This window comes from Giraffa tippelskirchi, chromosome 1, assembly GCF_054371585.1.
Source record: "Giraffa tippelskirchi isolate mGirTip1 chromosome 1, T2T-mGirTip1v1.2.pri, whole genome shotgun sequence".
In the NCBI taxonomy this organism is placed as follows: Eukaryota; Metazoa; Chordata; class Mammalia; order Artiodactyla; family Giraffidae; genus Giraffa; species Giraffa tippelskirchi.
Genome location: NC_137275.1, coordinates 158,881,273 through 158,898,808, shown reverse-complemented (window position 1 = coordinate 158,898,808; position 17,536 = coordinate 158,881,273). Strand labels below are relative to the sequence as shown.

General features: G+C 39.8%; 1 protein-coding gene across 1 annotated transcript in view; it reads left to right on the top strand.

Moving 5' to 3' along the window:
- SLC1A1 (solute carrier family 1 member 1) overlaps positions 1-17,536 on the top strand; it is an 83,064-nt gene that overhangs the window by 44,650 nt on the left and 20,878 nt on the right. Inside the window, exon 2 of the mRNA XM_081502267.1 lies at positions 1,958-2,098. Coding sequence (XP_081358393.1) covers positions 1,958-2,098 — 141 coding nt within the window. The remainder of the gene's footprint in view (positions 1-1,957; positions 2,099-17,536) is intronic.

The following is a 17,536-nucleotide window of genomic DNA, read 5'->3' as shown; positions in this document are numbered from 1 at the left end:
TGATTAGAGGCACAGTTAATCGTTGGTAATATAAACCCTAAGATTGGAGCACATGGGTTCTTTTGCTACCCAACAGAGTGCTTTTGTGCCTGGTTTTTAAGCACAGACACATCTCCTTTATTTTTAAATACAGAGCTTTCTTTGACATACAAGCCAAAATTTTACTTGAAGCAACCTGAATACTGAGAGAGTATCTGGTTTTTCTGTTTGTTTGTTTGTTTGTTTAAAGTACTGAGCTTCACAGAGCATCCTTACAGAACAATATATTTACTTTCCGTATAGAACAGCTGAACATAGGTAATTAAGTAAGTAGTAAACACAACATGCTTTTAATATTTGCTTAAAATATTTTGAATCCTTGGTGTTCTTAACCATTCTGGAATCTCTAACACTTAAGTTTTGAAATCTGTACCAAAAAGGATAAAAAATAGAGGTTTTTTTGTTTGCTTTAACTGCAATTTCAAAAATGTTTATGTGTATATGTTTGCTCCAAAAATAATTTAAAATGGCTGATCAGAAATACATTCAGTAATGTATGTACAAAATAGAGATCAAGGCAAAGGTGGAATATGTAGGAAAATAAAAGCTAAAGATAAGGTTATTTATCTAATGTAACTTATAAATGTTTCATATAAGGTTACTTATGGGCTTCCCTGGTGGCTCAGATGATAAAGAATCCGCCTGCAATGTGGGAGACCTGGGTTCAATCTCTGGGTTGGGAAGATCCCCTGGAGAAAGGCATGGCAACCCACTCTAGTATTGTTGCCTGGAGAATCCCCATGGACAGAGGAGCCTAGCGGGCTAGTCCATGAGGTCGCAAAGAGTCAGACACGACTGAGTGACTAAGCATAGCACAGCACAGCGGGCATGAGAAGTATACCAGAATTTAAATGAAAACTCTACTGTTGATTATAATGCACATCTCTTCATTTGCTCTAGCGTTCTTAACTGTACCCAAATAACTCTAAATTTTCACATACTAATTATTTGCATTTGCAAATTAACATATCCAGTTATATCTTTGCTGAATGTTCCTGCCCTCTAGTCATTTTACTTCCAATTAGCATGTCATCCATCAGAGGTTGATGAAGAAAAAAAAAAGATGTGTGAGTCATCCCAACCCCTTTTCTTTCTTGATTAATAGAAGGTAGTAGGGAGTGACAGTTGATGGGAATAGGGTGGAGTAGGGCAATTGGATGTTCTTAGAACCATTTGGAAGAAGATAAAGAAGAAATACTTAAAATTTGTGATTTTTAGTTGTCAGCGTCATCTCACAAGTGAAAGAGTTCATATTGACATTGTATTAAGGCAAACTTTCAGAGAATGCATACTGTTGCTTAATATTGAACGTTTCCCTACTATATTTAAAATAGATAACCAACCTACCATATAGCACAAGAAACGATACTCAATGTCTTGTAATAACCTATAAGGGAAAGTAATCTGAAAAATATGTTTAACTGAATCATTTTGCTGTGAAACTAACACATTGTAAATCAACTGTACTTCAATAAAAAGAGAAGAGTATTACTAAAATTTTATTAAAAGAATATGAGAAAAATACAAACTGATATGTAAAGTATAAAATATGTAAGATGTCTATAGATAGACAATAAAAGTGGTGTGTAAAACAATTGTTATATTGGGCTGACTAAGATTGAACTTTTTTTTTTCCTTCTCACAGTATTCTTTGATGTTTTGTCATGATAATATAATTGAAGGGGAAGAAAGGAGGTGAAAAAAGCTTTCACATGAATTTTACTTTTTACAGATTTACTCATTACCTTTTAAAATGCAATTTGTTTTTTAAGTCTAATATTTGCCAACTCAAGGGAGATCATCAAAATTATTTTTCTTGCCACTAAAAATTGTATTTGGGGGATATTTTTTCATAGAAATTTATACAAAAAAATTCTAATGTTGTTCCTTTCTTCTTCCCAATCATTGTTTTTCTTAGGGATTGTTATAGGAGTCTTGGTTCGAGAATACAGCAAGCTATCTAACCTGGAGAAATTCTACTTTTCCTTTCCTGGAGAAATTCTGATGAGAATGCTGAAACTCGTCATTTTACCATTAATTGTATCCAGCATGATTACAGGTACCTTTAGAAAACTGATGTTCTCTGTGATTATTTAAGGAGCCATCTAATCACCTGAATTGTTCTTTTCTTATCAAGGAAAAAATCAAAATGCATCTAATGTACCATACACACACATATACCTACCTTGGAAAGTATATATTTGCTTGAGTGAAATAGTTCATTATTCACAAAGTGGCATTGCTCTGCCTGTAGCACTGTCAACCACAGTTCAGATCTTCATTTGACCAGCTGTAGAATGTCTCGTGAGGAAGGAAAAATAAAAAAGGAATATTTGGTCACTGCCATGTCAGCCAGCATCCTCAGGCAAAATGTGGTTGTCAGTTTGGATCATGTTTTCTGTAGTTTACTCATTTGTTTCTCAGCTGCAGCCATCCTGCCTCTACCCTTTCAGCCTGCAGGGTCCTCTGTCCCCTCTTCTCACTCACTTCCACTCCTCCACAGAGTTCAGAACCTACTACATACGTGCCCTGGAAATCTGCCCAGGGACCAGCAAAGGTTTAATGACGGGTTGGTACCATATTTCAAAAGCCTGGTGTTTTTAAACCTGAACTTGTGACACACTTGAATTTGGAAATGATTTTTCCCTTATGAATTATTATGTTGCAGGGTATCTTTATAGAACACACTCACTTATGTAGGTAGAGATTAATTGGCTTTATAAAAATGTCATTTGTCTGGGTATGGTTAGCTCCTCTGTGCCTTCCATACTTTCTTGTCTTTTCCTCATTCTGGCAGTAGGTAAAATGCAGCAATTGCTACTGTTGCCAACTTGAAAATCACAGTTTTATATAACCATGCAATTAGGGTTCTTGACATATCCTCTTCTAGAACATTTTTCTCTACTGCCACTAAAGAGATGTAGGACTGATCTTTGTAGAGTACTGGACATTGGCTGGGGGAAGGGTGGATGGGTGTCAGGGTCTGCTGCTTTCAGCAACTGCATTGCTTCAGCTGTAGATTTAGCCATTGAACTTTTGAAGTGCCAAACTCCAATCAGACCAGAGTCCATTGGAAGCCTAGTTCTTAAGTGGTCTTGGTGTTCTTGGCTTATTACAGATCTAAAGAGAATATAATTATGTTTTGAAATGCCTGGCTTCTTTTAGGGCCTGCAGCCAGAGGGCTAAATCAGCAGACCAGTCATTTGTACCATATAATGATGATTTGTTTAACTTCAAATTATTGGAGGCATTTAAAATTTGGAAGACTTCATGTAAACATCCATATTTCTGGATTTTTCTGAAAAAAAATAAGATCAGGAAACACTGGGGCCAGTTCCCCACACACCATAGTGGTTTGGAGCTGGGAAATAGCTACTGTGTTTAGTTGGTGCAAATGCATGTGAGATGCCACAGTTCCTGTCACTCCCTAGTGCCCGATACCTCATCCACTTTACTCATTCACATTACCTGCCTTCTCCTGTGGGGATGGCTGTTCTATAAACCCTTAGAATTTTCTCCATATCAAAGAGTTGTAATCTTTTCTTAGGGTCTTTTGAGAACATGATGAAAGCTTTGGACTCTCTCTCAAGAAAAATTTTCAAAGTTGTACATATGTACTATATTTTGCATGCAGTTGCACAAAGGTTCATAAACTACTTTGTGATTGATACTTACATCTGTGGAGGAAGGTATGGAAAGTTCATCCAGATTAGGCAGCAAATCCAAAACCCATGTAGTAAGCCAGATTTTATAAGAAAAGGTAAAGATACTGTGTGAATATACTAGTTGGATAATATTAGATGCTGAAAATATGTACTTGGCATTTGATAACAAGTAAGATTTTTGCAGTCTGTTTCAGATGCTAGCTCACCCTTGCAAATAATCTAGGAAAATAATTTGCATTCCACTTGCATAGCCCAGCTGCTTTTTGAAGGTGTAGCACAGATCTGGAAATTTTTACACTTTTCCCTTGCCAAATCTCCCCAGTTAAACACTACCCATCCTTTTGACATAAAGTGATAAAATGGTCAAAGATTCAAAGGACATGAACAAAGCAGGAATGGGTACAATGATGATAATTTGTGTTTTAAGTTTTCAGATTAAAAGGAAAAAATGATAACAGTACTAAGGCAAGGTTATGGGAAAACAGGCCCAATCACTCTTTCAGTTACTGTATAATTGGAACAAACTTTCTGGGGGGAAGTTTGGAACATGTTCTGATCTTTCCACCTCGCATTTCTATTCTGATGAATTTAACATAAATCATCAGAGATAGGTTCAAAGATTTAGGTACAAGGGTGTTCATGGTAATATTTGTTTGTATAATGGTGATAAATTATAAGCAATCTGAATGTATGTTATACCCATAAGTTAGGGTTCTGTGCACCTATTAAAAACTTTGTTTTGGAAACATATTTAATAAAGGTGGAAAATGTTCCTGTTACAATATAAAGTAGGAGGATAAAATAAATTAGATAAGATATTGTGTACAATCCAAATTTTATTAAAATTTATATACATTTTTAAAAGTTAGGACCAAAACCAAATGGCTAACAATGATTAGATTCAGTTAGTAAGAAAAAATGATCACTGAGCTTTCTTTTATGTTTTCAAGGCAAACACACATTATTTTTGTGTTTTTTTGTTTTGTATTTTCTTTCTTCTTTTTTCCTTCCTTCTCTGCCCTCCCTTTCTTTCCTTCCTTCCTTCTTCCCTTCATTCCTTCCAGAAGAAGTAGGTGGGATGGATTCTGCTCTGTACCCCTCCAGCCTTGCCTCTGGTAGTCTCCCTGCCCCTCCGCTCCCCAGCTCTGCCCCCTGCCCCTGAGCTCAGCACCACCTTAACCTGGTGTGTGGTCCTTCCCCCAAACCCTGCAGTGATCCTCAGCCTCCCAACTCAGCACAGAGCCAGGAGGGTGAAGCAGAAGATGGCTGTGGAAAATATACGGGAAGAGCAGCTTTCAAGTTTCAAAAGCCTTTATAAATCCAGCAGATCAAGGGCTTATTTCATACATTTATTAGGACAAAGGAGAATACATGTTGGAAGCAGGGGGAGAGCTGAGTGAGTGCCCTAAGGATACATAAATTAGTGGCAGAGAGACAGTAAAACCTGAGATGAATAATCTGTACTTATGCATAATCTTCCCAAATTTACAAAGTAACAAAACCTCTGCCATCAAAGCCTCTGCTGACATAAAACTACTTTATAGCTTTTTTTTTTTAAACAGGAAGAATCTCTCTTCATGTGATAAGCCATCACATTAATCAAGGAAATTTGAATATAGACTGGTTATTAGGTGATATCAAGAAATTGCTGAGGGACTTCCCCAGCAGTCCAGTGGTTAAGTCTCCGTGCTGCCAATGGCAGGAGCTCAGGTATGATCCCTGTCTGGGAACTAATCTCACGTGCTGTGTGGTGTGGCCAAAAATAAATAAATAAATGAAAGGTTTTAATTTAACAGAGAGCTTGTTATTCATAATACAAATAAAATTTTTTTTAAAAAGAAATTGTTGATAGTGCTGATAGTGGCATTTAATCATGTAAGAAACTGTTCTCTTTTTTTTTAAGTGTATAGGATTATGTAGGGATGGAAATGACATAATGTCTGGAATTTGCTTTAACACACACACAGAGAAGGCACAATGGACACCATCTCAAGGCATTTTTAGAGGCAGATAATTTAGGCACTAGCAGAATCCTACCCTTAATTTACATCCTGAAGGACACACCCATGCCACACGCAGAATATCTGCACTTAGACCCCATGAGCATTAAGGTCTGTAAGTTGTATTTGTATCCCACCACCAGTGAAATAGCAGGGGAAATGGCTTATGAACATGCCTGAGAAGTGTGGCTCTGGAAATCCTGACCCAGGTCTTATCAGCCAGTGAGTTTAAATTTAGGTCACATTTTCTTTAATACCCAAATTACAGTGATGGAAGCTGCCAGCACAGGAATGAAACGGCTCCTTGGTTCCTGTTCCAAGAGATTTCCCAAGCATCCCCACAGGAAGCTGTCTTACTCCCCTGATGCAGAAGCTGGAACTACAACAATCTGATCTCACCTCCAGGGGCAGAGGTTTTCCATTTGGGGTTTAACTAAGGCTTAGAGATAAACAGCATTTATTTTATTTTATTTTTTAAACAGCATTTATTAAGGCTTAAATACAAATGATATTTATCAGAATATATGTGTGAATAGGTTTCCCTACAAGCAAGAATCTGGAAAGTTTTTTTATAAAGGGCCAGATAAGTGAATATTTGAGACTTTTTGAGCCATATGGTCCTTGTCCAACTCTCCAACTGGGTATCACAGAAAGGCAGCAATAGACAATATGTCAGTGATTGGGCCTGGGTGCATTGCCAATAAAACATTTATTTACAAAAAAATAAAAAAAGAATAGGAGGCCAGCTGGCAGCTGAACTCTGGAAAAATAAAAGATAAGACTAGATTCTAACTCTCAAGATACAGTAATTGAGCTGGAATCTGAGTGACAAACCAACATCCAGAGAAAATGCTACTCATACCAAGCGGTGAGTGTAAATGCCCTGAAGAGACGCTGAAGAATGGAGGACGGAGCAGATAAAGTGACATCTCAAGGTATTTGGAGGCCCCTCTCTTTTTAAATTCAGATTTTGCAGGTGACATCCTTGTGCTGTGTAGGCTGGGGAGGGCATTTTTTTTAAGAATACATATTCATTTACTCATAAGTGGCTGTGTCCCGGGAAGCCATCCACACCTCCAGTAGAAAGAATCATCCCATGTGCCTCCTGAAACAGGTTCAGTTTAATTCAGCAAACACTGGTTAACCGTGTGAAAACAAGCTAATCCTGTGAGGGACTGATGTTTCCTCCACCCACCTGGTCATGGACCTCAGGTCTTCTGGTGGTCCGTGAGTCCCTTGTTGGCAAGAGGGTATAAGAGGCGAAGATGCACATATCATTTGGCTGTACAGCTTGCTATTAGGCAGCAAAGAGCATCCATCGTCAACTTCAGCTATGGGGGAAAAGTATGCTTGCTTTTCTTGAAACATTGGTCTTTGTTTCTTTGTTTGTTTGTTTTTAATATAGTTCAGTCTCTATGAAAACTGCCAATTCAAGATGATTATAAATTTAAAACTTCCTGCTGGAGCTTAAAATCATACAGGTTGAGAATGAACATCTTACTTAATTTGCCCCATCTAGAACCACTGCACTCTACCTGCACTCCAGAAACACCTCCTTCATTTTTTCCCAACCTTAATTGGGAACCAAGAAGATAAGATGGCCTAAACAACTTTGCACACGCAAATTATGCATTTCCCTAAGACCAGAAATTTTTGTTGCCTTAGAACACAGCTGTTGAACCCAGAAGACCTATTATATTAATTGGTTTTCTACAGTGCCTTTTCTCCAAAGAAGGAAGGGATACATTGTGTACATAAGGAATGGAGTTCCCATAATGAATGTGCCACTTGTTGCCACAGTAACAAAGAGAAAAATGGCAAGAGATAAATATTCCCTGCTTCAGTCTCTGACATAGTGAAGCCCAGAGAGTTCACCATGAATGAGCTTTCCTTCTTCCTAAACAAGTACTAGACTGGTTCACAGCTCTGTTCAACTGAGTTAACATGGTTTTTTTTCTTTAAAAAAAAAAAAAAAGAGTAAGCCTCATATAGTTTAGTCACTGTTCTACAATTGCCTCTCTTTGTCAACCTAATATAAAAGCAAGTACTTTCATCATTTCTTTGGAACTTAATTCTTTATGATGGCTTCTATGTCACATAAGACTTGTATTAAATAAATGTGTATATTTTTCTCCTGTTAAGAAAAAATGAGAAATCATGCAGGGATTCTAAGGAATCTCATAAGTTGAATACATGGATCTGGAAGACATTCGTTCATTCATTCATATCTTCAATGTCCCAGGCTGTATGCTGGGCACACAAGGCACAAAGAGATGTCCAGTTCTTCAAGAAAAGGAGACTATATTTGCAATGCTGTGTGATAAGCCTTTGTGGGAATGAGGACACAGGAAGGGACCCTGGGTGGAGTTTTGAAGAAGAGAGAGGAATCAGATGAAGTGGCAGGCATTCCAGGCAGAAGAAAATAGGAGAAGGCATAGAATCTTGAGAGGACAGTGAGACTTTGACTGGAAGGCTGCAAACCTAGGGAGGAAGCAAGGGAATGGAAGGTGAGGGCATGGCTTCATGGGGTTTGTCTGCCTTCCTGGGGATTCTGGACATAAGCTTGTAGGCATGGGGAAACAGGTTAGAGCAGGGACTCCCACCTGTGCCATTCTCTCCAAGGAACGCCCTGAACAAGCTTTCAGTGGGGAAGTATTGTTTAAAAGAAAATTCAGTAACACTCAAAGATGGTAAGGCAGACTTTATTCCAGATTGTCACAGTAGGTAGAGGGACCACTGCAGTGGGACTTTGCAGTGGAGGAAAGAGAGTGGATTCAGGTCCAGATGAATGCAACATGAGCCAATGGGAAATGATGGCCAATGACCTGGGTAGCGGGATCAGCGGATGGAAAATTATTGTGAAGAAACGTCAGAGGTAAGGGGGATTCTGGCTAAATTGATCTAATAGGATTCTTGGTAAAGACAGGCCAGGGTAATCAGATACCACCCATGCACTATGACATAGTATTATCATTATCCCTAATATGTCATGGTGCATGGAAAGTGCTATTTTCTGTTTTCTCTGGGGAAGTAATGAACTTATTTTTAATCCTCATAGCAATCCAGTGAAAGTAAGTAGGAACTTACCTCTGTCTTTAGAGATGAGGAAACAGAAAGTTGAAGAGAGATTAAGCCAGTTTTCCAAGATCACACATATCATAAGGGCAGCACCTAGGACTGCCCTCCAGCACCCAGGGGTGATGGAGAATGAGAAGCCTGATTAGATATGGAGAGTGATCAGATATTGGGGGTTGGGAGCTCTGATTAAACTGACTTAGCAGGGTTCCTGCTAAAACTAGATTTTACCAGTTAGGCCTAGGAGAAAAATTGTTAATTTACTCTTTTTTGTCCGATACTATCAGAAGTTTCTAGACAGTCCCTACACTGGCATCAGAACCTGCAGGGCCAATGTTAGAACCAAGCCCACCCAGGTGAGTTCACACAGTGCGTTCATGCTGGAAATGAAAACACTAGGAAAAGGCTTGCTCTGCCTCGCATGTTAAGTTCCCCAGCAAACAAGCAGCTTCAACCCAGAGACCCAAGCTACCAATTTTTTGAGATAAGGAGAAGCAAAGAGAGAGCTCAATAATAACTAGGTTGTGTTAGAAAGCTAGAAAAGTCCCTCTGAGCTGTTCACTATCCCAATGTCAAAGCACAGGCTTTGAAGAGAGTAGCTGAGCTCCTCAGATCCTCTGAGGTGTGTTTAATGCTTATTGAACAAGATGCCTCCTATAAAAGCTCATTGGGTCTTATGAAAAATTGGTCCCAAATACAAATAGCACTCTCCTTTATGATATTAAAAAAAAAAAAATGTTAAAACAGTTACTGGATTGCTGAAGAAACAGGAGACTCGCCTGCTGCTCCTTGACAGATGTTTTGAACATCAAATGTGGACCTGCTGACAAAGGCTGCGAGCCTTTAGTTCATTTTGCTGGGAACCAGTTTAATTTTATTAACTTCACAGAATAGTCTGGGAGGTGACAGAACCTATTGAAAGGGACTTCTTTGTAATAATGTCTGAAGAAAAACTGATGTCATAGTGGAAGTATGCACAGAAATATATTTTGCATGCTCTCCTCTGCTTTTTCTTTTTCCCTTTTAACATCCCAGGAGTATTAATCCAGGCTGCTCTGGATCAACAAAGTGAGAGCATAGCCTGCCCTTAGCCTTGTTTTTTCTGGGGAAGTAATGAACTTATTTTTTTTAATCCTCGGAGCTATCCAGTGAAAATAAGTAGGAACTTGCCTCTTTCTTTAGAGATGAGGAAACAGGAAGTTGAAGGGAGATTAAGCCTGTTTTCCAAGATCACACAGGTCATAAGGGCAGCACCAAGGACTGATGCAGAGTCCCAAGTTCTATTCTGGAACTTTCTGCTGTCTGAGGACCAGAGCCTGGGAAGAGTTGCCTGGAGCCAGGTAGCCATATGTAGATGATTTGGTTATTCTTTCAATCAACACATGTTCATGGAGTTCCTCCCATGTGCAGGCACTGGGTGAACATTGGTGACTAGGCAGATATCTAGGTCTCCTGCCCTTGGGGTGCTTACAGTCTAATGAGAAAGACAGACATTAAATAAGGAGTGCATTAGTAATAATTGTGAAACATGGTATGAATAGGATGCTGAGTGAGGAGAGCCTGATTCAGCCTGGAGACTCAGGGAAGGGCTCCGAGGAAAAGACTTAAAAGCAGTTAAAAGAAGAGGAGAGTGAGACAGTCCAGCAGAGGAAAGAGCCTAGGCAATGGCCTTGTCGTTGGAGGGAGCTCGGTCGGCTCTAGAAGAGGGCTGGTGGACCCGGCTGCAGGGCAGACAGGAGCCCTTGCCCTGGGGCCTCGTTAGCCTGGGTAAGGATTTCCTGTGTTATATTAAGTGCCATTAGAGGCTTGCACCTGCTTGTGAAATGGCCTGATTTATGTTTTAAAAAGATCTCTTCAGTGGCCACGTGATTATGGCAGGAGTGTGGGGTGAACGAGTTAACGCTTGTGAAGTGCCTTCTGTGTGCTCAGTGACACACTTCATATTGATCATTTCATTGAGCAGTAATGGAGGCTATTGACTGAGTAAAATTTAAGTTCTGGTTACTGCCCTAGACGTGCTCTAGATATTGTTTCTAACCCTCAGAACAACTGTTATGCAAGATGCCATGGTTCACTTTGCTCCTCGTAGTTACCCTTTAGGAGGCAGAGACATTTAAAATCTCCATTTGATAGATGGGGAAACTGAGTCTGGGAGGAGAAGGCTGGGATTTGAGCCTAGGGTGTCCCACCAAAGCCTGTGCTTGTCTCTATGCCAGTGGCCTCTGCTGGTGAAAGAGACAGGAGTCATCTGGATAAGAGGATGCCTCAGTGCAACAATGAGTTGCTTGGATGATGTGTCCATTCACAATTATGAAGCAGCATCAAATGCCAGACGAAAAAAAAAACCTTCCAATAACAGAGTTAATTCTGACAACTTAATGGCAAGGTGGAGAGAGGTTGTCACGAAATTTTGCTCTCTAGTGGGTGGTAGCTTAATCAGAGAGTTCTCAGAGGAGACTTTTACCCTCGGGTGTTTATTTTTAAAATATGCTATTGTTTAGCCCACGGCAACTTCTTCCTTTGCAGTGTTTTTATTTAAAAAAAAAATTCTAATAGATTGTTACTGCTTTGGTCAGGAGCCAGCACCCCAGCTCATCCAAGCCTCCTCCAGAGGTGAAAAAACAAGTGTGGTTCCTTAAAGAGCTAGCAAGTGCCCCTGAGTTCCTGGGACTGCTTTGGATTTTATCTGTCTCTAGGCTACAGCCCAGCCTCAAAACTATCCCTGGATTTAAAGGACAATCCTGGACCCAGTGGTAACTGGACTTCTTAAAGAAAAGAAATTCAATGATACTTGTCAATTTGGGAAGGCAGACTTTACCTAGGACCATATAGACAGTTGTAGGGACCACTGCAATGGGATTCTGCAGTGGAGGGGAGAGATTGGGCTCAACTCTGAATAGAGCATGAACAAGTGGGAATTTATAGTCGAGAATTAGGTGGGGGTCAGTGGATGGAAAACTCTTAAGAGAAGACATCAAGGGTAAGGGATTCTGGCTAAACCGACCCAACAAGATTCATGTTGAAGACAAGCCACAGTAAATCAGAAATCATCTGGGAGACGGTGGAGGATAAGGAACCTGATCGCATATCAAGGGTAAGAGGTTCTTGCTAAAATTATTTTGCAAAGAAGTACATAGATGGGCCTAAGAGAAGACTTGGAAGCCTGACTAAAATGTAGCCAAGGAAAGAATCCTTGTCAGAATCCTGCTCATCTTTTTCTGCTCAGTTCAGATGCTCACTGTTGCAAGTTGCTCCTGGTCACCTCAGCTTGGTGACACCTCTGGCTCCTCTGAAAGCCCATGGTACCTGTTCTCTGCATCAGTGCTTCACAGAGCATCCAGGTTTTAAAGTGGGTGGAAAAGATCCAGTTTTTTAAATTTCCAATCCACATGGATCAATAATTTTTGTAAACTATAATATAAATGAATTACTAGAAAAAGATTAAAAAAAAAACAAAAGACAGAGCACTAGCCCTGTTTTTTGTTATTACACTCAACAGGCATAAAATTACTGTTCAGTTGTTATAAACATCTTTAAACACCCTTTTATCTCTGTGCAGATCCTATCACACCTGCTTTGTGGTGTATTAGTGCACAGTCCTTTCTCATTTGTAAATTCCTTAAGGGCAGGTGTCAGCGCCCAGAAGAATTGAGTTCTAAGAGTGGGCTGTAAGGAGGGGTGGTCCTCTAGACCTCACCAGGCATAAGGTGTGGTCGGAAAGCAAGGAATCCAGGAGGGTCTTTAGAGTAAAACCCCAGGATAAAGCACAATGATGTTTCACTTGTTTGAGACTAAGGTAGGCCCACCATCTGACCTCCCCACAGTAAATGAAGGGGACAGTGTGACTAAGGAACTGCTTTTAAATTTTGTTTAATTTCAATTTAAATAGCCATATGTGGCTAATGGCTACCATACTGGACATTGACACAATCTCGAGGCCTCACCAGAGTGTCCAGCATTTCATGCGTGCTCAACAGTGTTGACTGAACAGACTCAAGCTTAACTCCATTACAATAAGCCAGGTAAACGATGAGGATAAACCAAATAAGCCATCATCTCCTGGTGTGCTTTTCCTTCCCCATGCTGACCATAGCACTCTGAAGACTGAGGCTCACTCTTTTCTTTCTCATTTTAAAAGGTTTTTTAACTTCTAAAATTATTTTTAATTGTGGTAAGATATGCATAACATAAAATTTACCATTAAGCACATTCACATTGTTGCATAACCGTCACCACCACCACCCATCTCCAGAACTCTTTTCATCTTGCCAGTTGAAACTCTGTATCCATTAAATAGCTCCCCATTCTCCTTTGTCAAGGGGGTCATATTCTTAACCACTGTGTTATACTAACTTCATGTGTGTGCTACAAAATTCTAGTCCAGCACTGCCCAGGTGCTGTGATGGTGGAAATGTTCTCTCTGTATGTTGTCCATTGCAGTAGCCACCAGCTGCATGTCACAAGTGAGCATTTGACATGTGGCTAGTGTGACTGAGGAACTGATGGAGGAGCTGTCTTCAGAGTCCAAGGTCTGGATTAAGTTACCGTTCAGAGAACAACATCTGCTGAGCTAGACCACACACTCTCAACTGGAGCCATGTGGCCTGAAGGCAGCAGAAGCAAGTTTTGGGGAGTGGATGGCATGCTTACTCTTCTCATGTAAAGAGCATGTGCTATGTGCTAAGTCACTTCAGTCGTGTCCGACTCTGCAACCCCGTGGACTGGAGCCCACCAGGCTCCTCTGTCCATGGGATTCTCCAGGCAAAAATACTGTAGTGGGTTGCCATTTCCTTCTCCAATGTAAAAAGCATATATATATATATACATTTAGTATATGAACAGATGTACAGTTTGTGCTATTAAAATTTCACGGAGTGGCAATGAGCAAAATATATCTAAAACACTCTGGGAGGGGCAAGTCGGTTGGAGCACATAATAATGAAAAAAAAAAGTAGAGAAACATTAAAATGCTAAATGTGTTCTCACATGGAGGTCTGTTATGAGTAAAAAGCGTTCTTGTTTGCCACTCTGGGAACCATACCAAACTGCCCTGTGTGAGTGGTTTTTAGGGAGATTACCTGCCAAACTCCTAAATCTCTAACACAGGAGATCTTTGAAATGGGCTCACTTTGTAAGGAGCCATAAGAAGTGCAGCGGGCTTCCCAGGTGGCACAGTGGTAAAGAATCCGCCTGCCAATGCAGGAGGTGCAAGAGATGCGGGTTCGATCCCTAGGTTGGGAGGATCACCTGGAGAGAGAAATGGCAACCCACTCCAGTATTCTTGCCTGGAAAACTCCATGGACAGAGAAGCCTGGCAGCCTACAGTCCATGAGGTTGCAGAGTCAGACATGACTGAGCACACACACACACATAAGGAGTGTGGCTTTTTCTGTCACATGGAAACATTTAGTACAAAATTCACAAAGCACCTTACTTAATGCACTGAGGATCCAGAAAAGAATAAGCCTCAGTCTTCAGAGCACTATGGTCAGCATGGGGAAGGAAAAGCACACCAGGAGATGATGGCTTATTTGGTTTATCCTCATCGTTTACCTGGTTTATTGTAATGGAGTTAAGCTTGCGTCTGTTCAATTAACCTTGTTGAGCACGCATGAAATGCTGGACACTCTGGTGAGGCCTCGAGATTGTGTCGATGTCCAGTATGGTAGCCATTAGCCACATGTGGCTATTTAAATTGAGATTAAACAAAATTTAAAAGCAGTTCCTTAGTCACAGTAGCCACATGTCAACAGCTCCCTAGCCATCTGTAGCTGGTGACTACTGCAATGAACAGCACAGAGAACATTTCTATCACCACAGGAAGGTCTACTGGGCAGCACTGGTCTACAATTTAGTAGCACATGGATAGACCCAGTGTGACATACATAGTGGTTAAGATTTGGCCTTTGGGGGTCAAACCAGCTCCACTGCTCAGCAGCTGTAGGACCCTGGTGTGTTCCTTAGCCTTTCTGAGCCACAGTTTTCTTTGTACAATGGGAGTAACTATGCCAACTGGTGGGATTATAGTGAACATCAAAAGAGATGACACAACCCTCAGTCACTGCTCAATACAGTGTCTACTGTCATTTTCATTCTAATAATCATCATTATCATTGTTATTACTGGCAACTGGGTGGCTAGACTATCCATCCAGACATTTTATATGCATGTTAAGTTCAGTAATGTCCTTGTTATAGAGGTTTTCAAATATTGAACTGTTTCCCTGCCTATGTTCCCTCCCTTTATGGCAGCCACACACCACCCCATCCTCAACATCCTCAAGATGTTGAGAGTCTGGATTTAGGTGCCACCTTTGCCCTCAATCAGTGGTGGCTAGAAAGGTAGAGGGGTAACTCTAGAGATGTGGAGAAGTATGACTATTGAATGCATTTCTGATATATCCAGGAGATCTGTAGGACCTCAGTAGATTTGAGAAATGGGGAACAAAGTTCTTCCTGAAAGTAACTACAAGAGAGTTGCTGTACTCGCAACAGCCAGGAGCTGACTACTTTGGGGGCTGTATTTAACGTATCTCCACCAAGAATCTCATTATTATGAGATTGGCAGTTAAAGACTGCCAGCTGGGACCTGGAATAAAAGCAGAGGCACCAGCCTGTGGCCAAATCATTAAGACAAATTAAGACATATTAACATATGCTAGAAACAATTACCCATATAGATTTAATTTGTTTCACTGCTGGAAGAAAATCCTGAGAGGGTAGGAGACACATACCCAAGGACAGTTCGGCAGCCACCCTGCGAATCTGTCACTTGTCAGCACCTTAGGGACTGGGAGATGCTTAAATTGGATGTCGAGCAAAGGACAATATATCTGAAAATACATCTTCCATTAGGCCATGGAGCAGGTGCTTGTACAGGTTACTTAAATATCTAGACTGGTAATTTTCTTTCTTTTTTTAAACTACCATTATTGTCATGAATAATCATTATAATTGTTTATCAAAATAATGTATAGAGCTCAAAAATAGAATAGGAACATTTTATAATCAAATAATATACTTAGCAAGCTTATATATTTGCATCATTGGTTGCTCTTTTTTTAAGAGACTGAAACTAAATATGAACTAGTTCATTGGTTCTGAGTTGTAGCTTTCAGTATCTCTTGTTGTCATTTTATTTCGCTATTTTTTTGTCATTATGGTTTCTTACAGAATTATTGTTTTTAATTGTCTGAACATTAGGAAAAGAAAGTCTGCTCAGCACACCACATTCTTTTTCCCAAAGAAATAGAATCTTACCATCCAGGTTATTCTAGGATGTGACTGTCGCAGTATGCTCACCATACAGTAATTGTGCAGTCTTGCTCCGGAGGTTGATGAATAAGCCCTTAACAACATACTGGGGTGACTGCTAGAGGCCAGAGCCTCTTCCCTCAAAATATAACTTCAGGAGAAGCAATCAACAGCCAACAGAATGGTGTGTTTAGAGTGAGAGAGGTCTTTTTCTGTTGTCATCATCATCATCATAGCTTCCTTACAGATTTTTCCCAAACGTCAACTATGTATGATTATATTTGAGGAGCATAATCCCTTAGTCACTTAAAAAAAAATGGATAGGCCTTTTATAGCGTGAGGAGTGAATATAAAATCTACTTGTGTTTGCTGATAGCCTGCCTGTTTACTACCTTTTCCTTGGGGTTGCCTTATGGCAACCTCTTCATTTTTCCTGCTACCCTGTACTTCAGAGTAACAGTTATGGAGCAAGTCATGCGTGTTGAAGACTCAGAAAATCATTTTCTGTGGTAATCATTTGATTCAAAATGTGATTCTCATTTTGGAAATCAGACAGGGTAGTCTGAAACTTCCAAATGACAACTTGCTGAAAGATGATTTGGTTGCTTCTCAACCTGGCTTCGTGTATCGCATAGAAGCAGTCCAGTTAGAGAGATGCATCATTTGACCACATTTATATGAGCATCTTTGATGGAGGGCAAGGTTTCTAGCAAGTGGGGATGTATGCTTTCCACCTCTGTATCTATCCTTGGCATTCCATACAACTACTGTAAGTCAAGTAACATTCAGTCATTTTTCTGACCGTTTGAAACGAGGCAAAAGTGGTTCTTTTGCCCATCCAAAGACCTTTTGAAACTAGATCTAAACAATGTGGTCATAAGCTTCTTAGATTATCGTGCCCTCAGAAATTTTTATTTATATCCCAACTTGTTAAAACAAGGATTTTAAGGAGTCTCATAATCAAAGCCATACAGAATATGGTTTTAAACATAAAAGCAACTTGAAAATCATGAAAAGAAGGAAATCTGCTAGCCAGGAAGGCTAATGAAATGACTGTGTTTTATTATTGAATTTGGTCCTGATATCGTCTAAATCCATCACTAAGGAGATATTAAATACCTTATGGTACAGCCACATGACAGAAGATTATGTTGCCTTTAAAATTATCTGCAGGGTGAATTTGTAACAATAAGAAAAATGCTTATGATATTGTATTTAGCAGAGAGGGGATTATAAACTATAAAACTATCTCAGCCCTGTTAACAAGAAATTGAGAAAAAAATATGGGAATAATATTCACCAGAGTATTAACAATAGCTGATGACATGAAGTGATTTTTGTTTTCATCTTTATATTTTTTCCTTTCTTTAGATAATTGTAATGAACATATATATTACTTGATAATCACACATAAAAGTTATCTTTTTAGTTGACTCTGAGATTCCTGACAGGAAAGGCAGAAAGGGAAATGATCATGAGTTATACGATTTTTATTATGTGATGA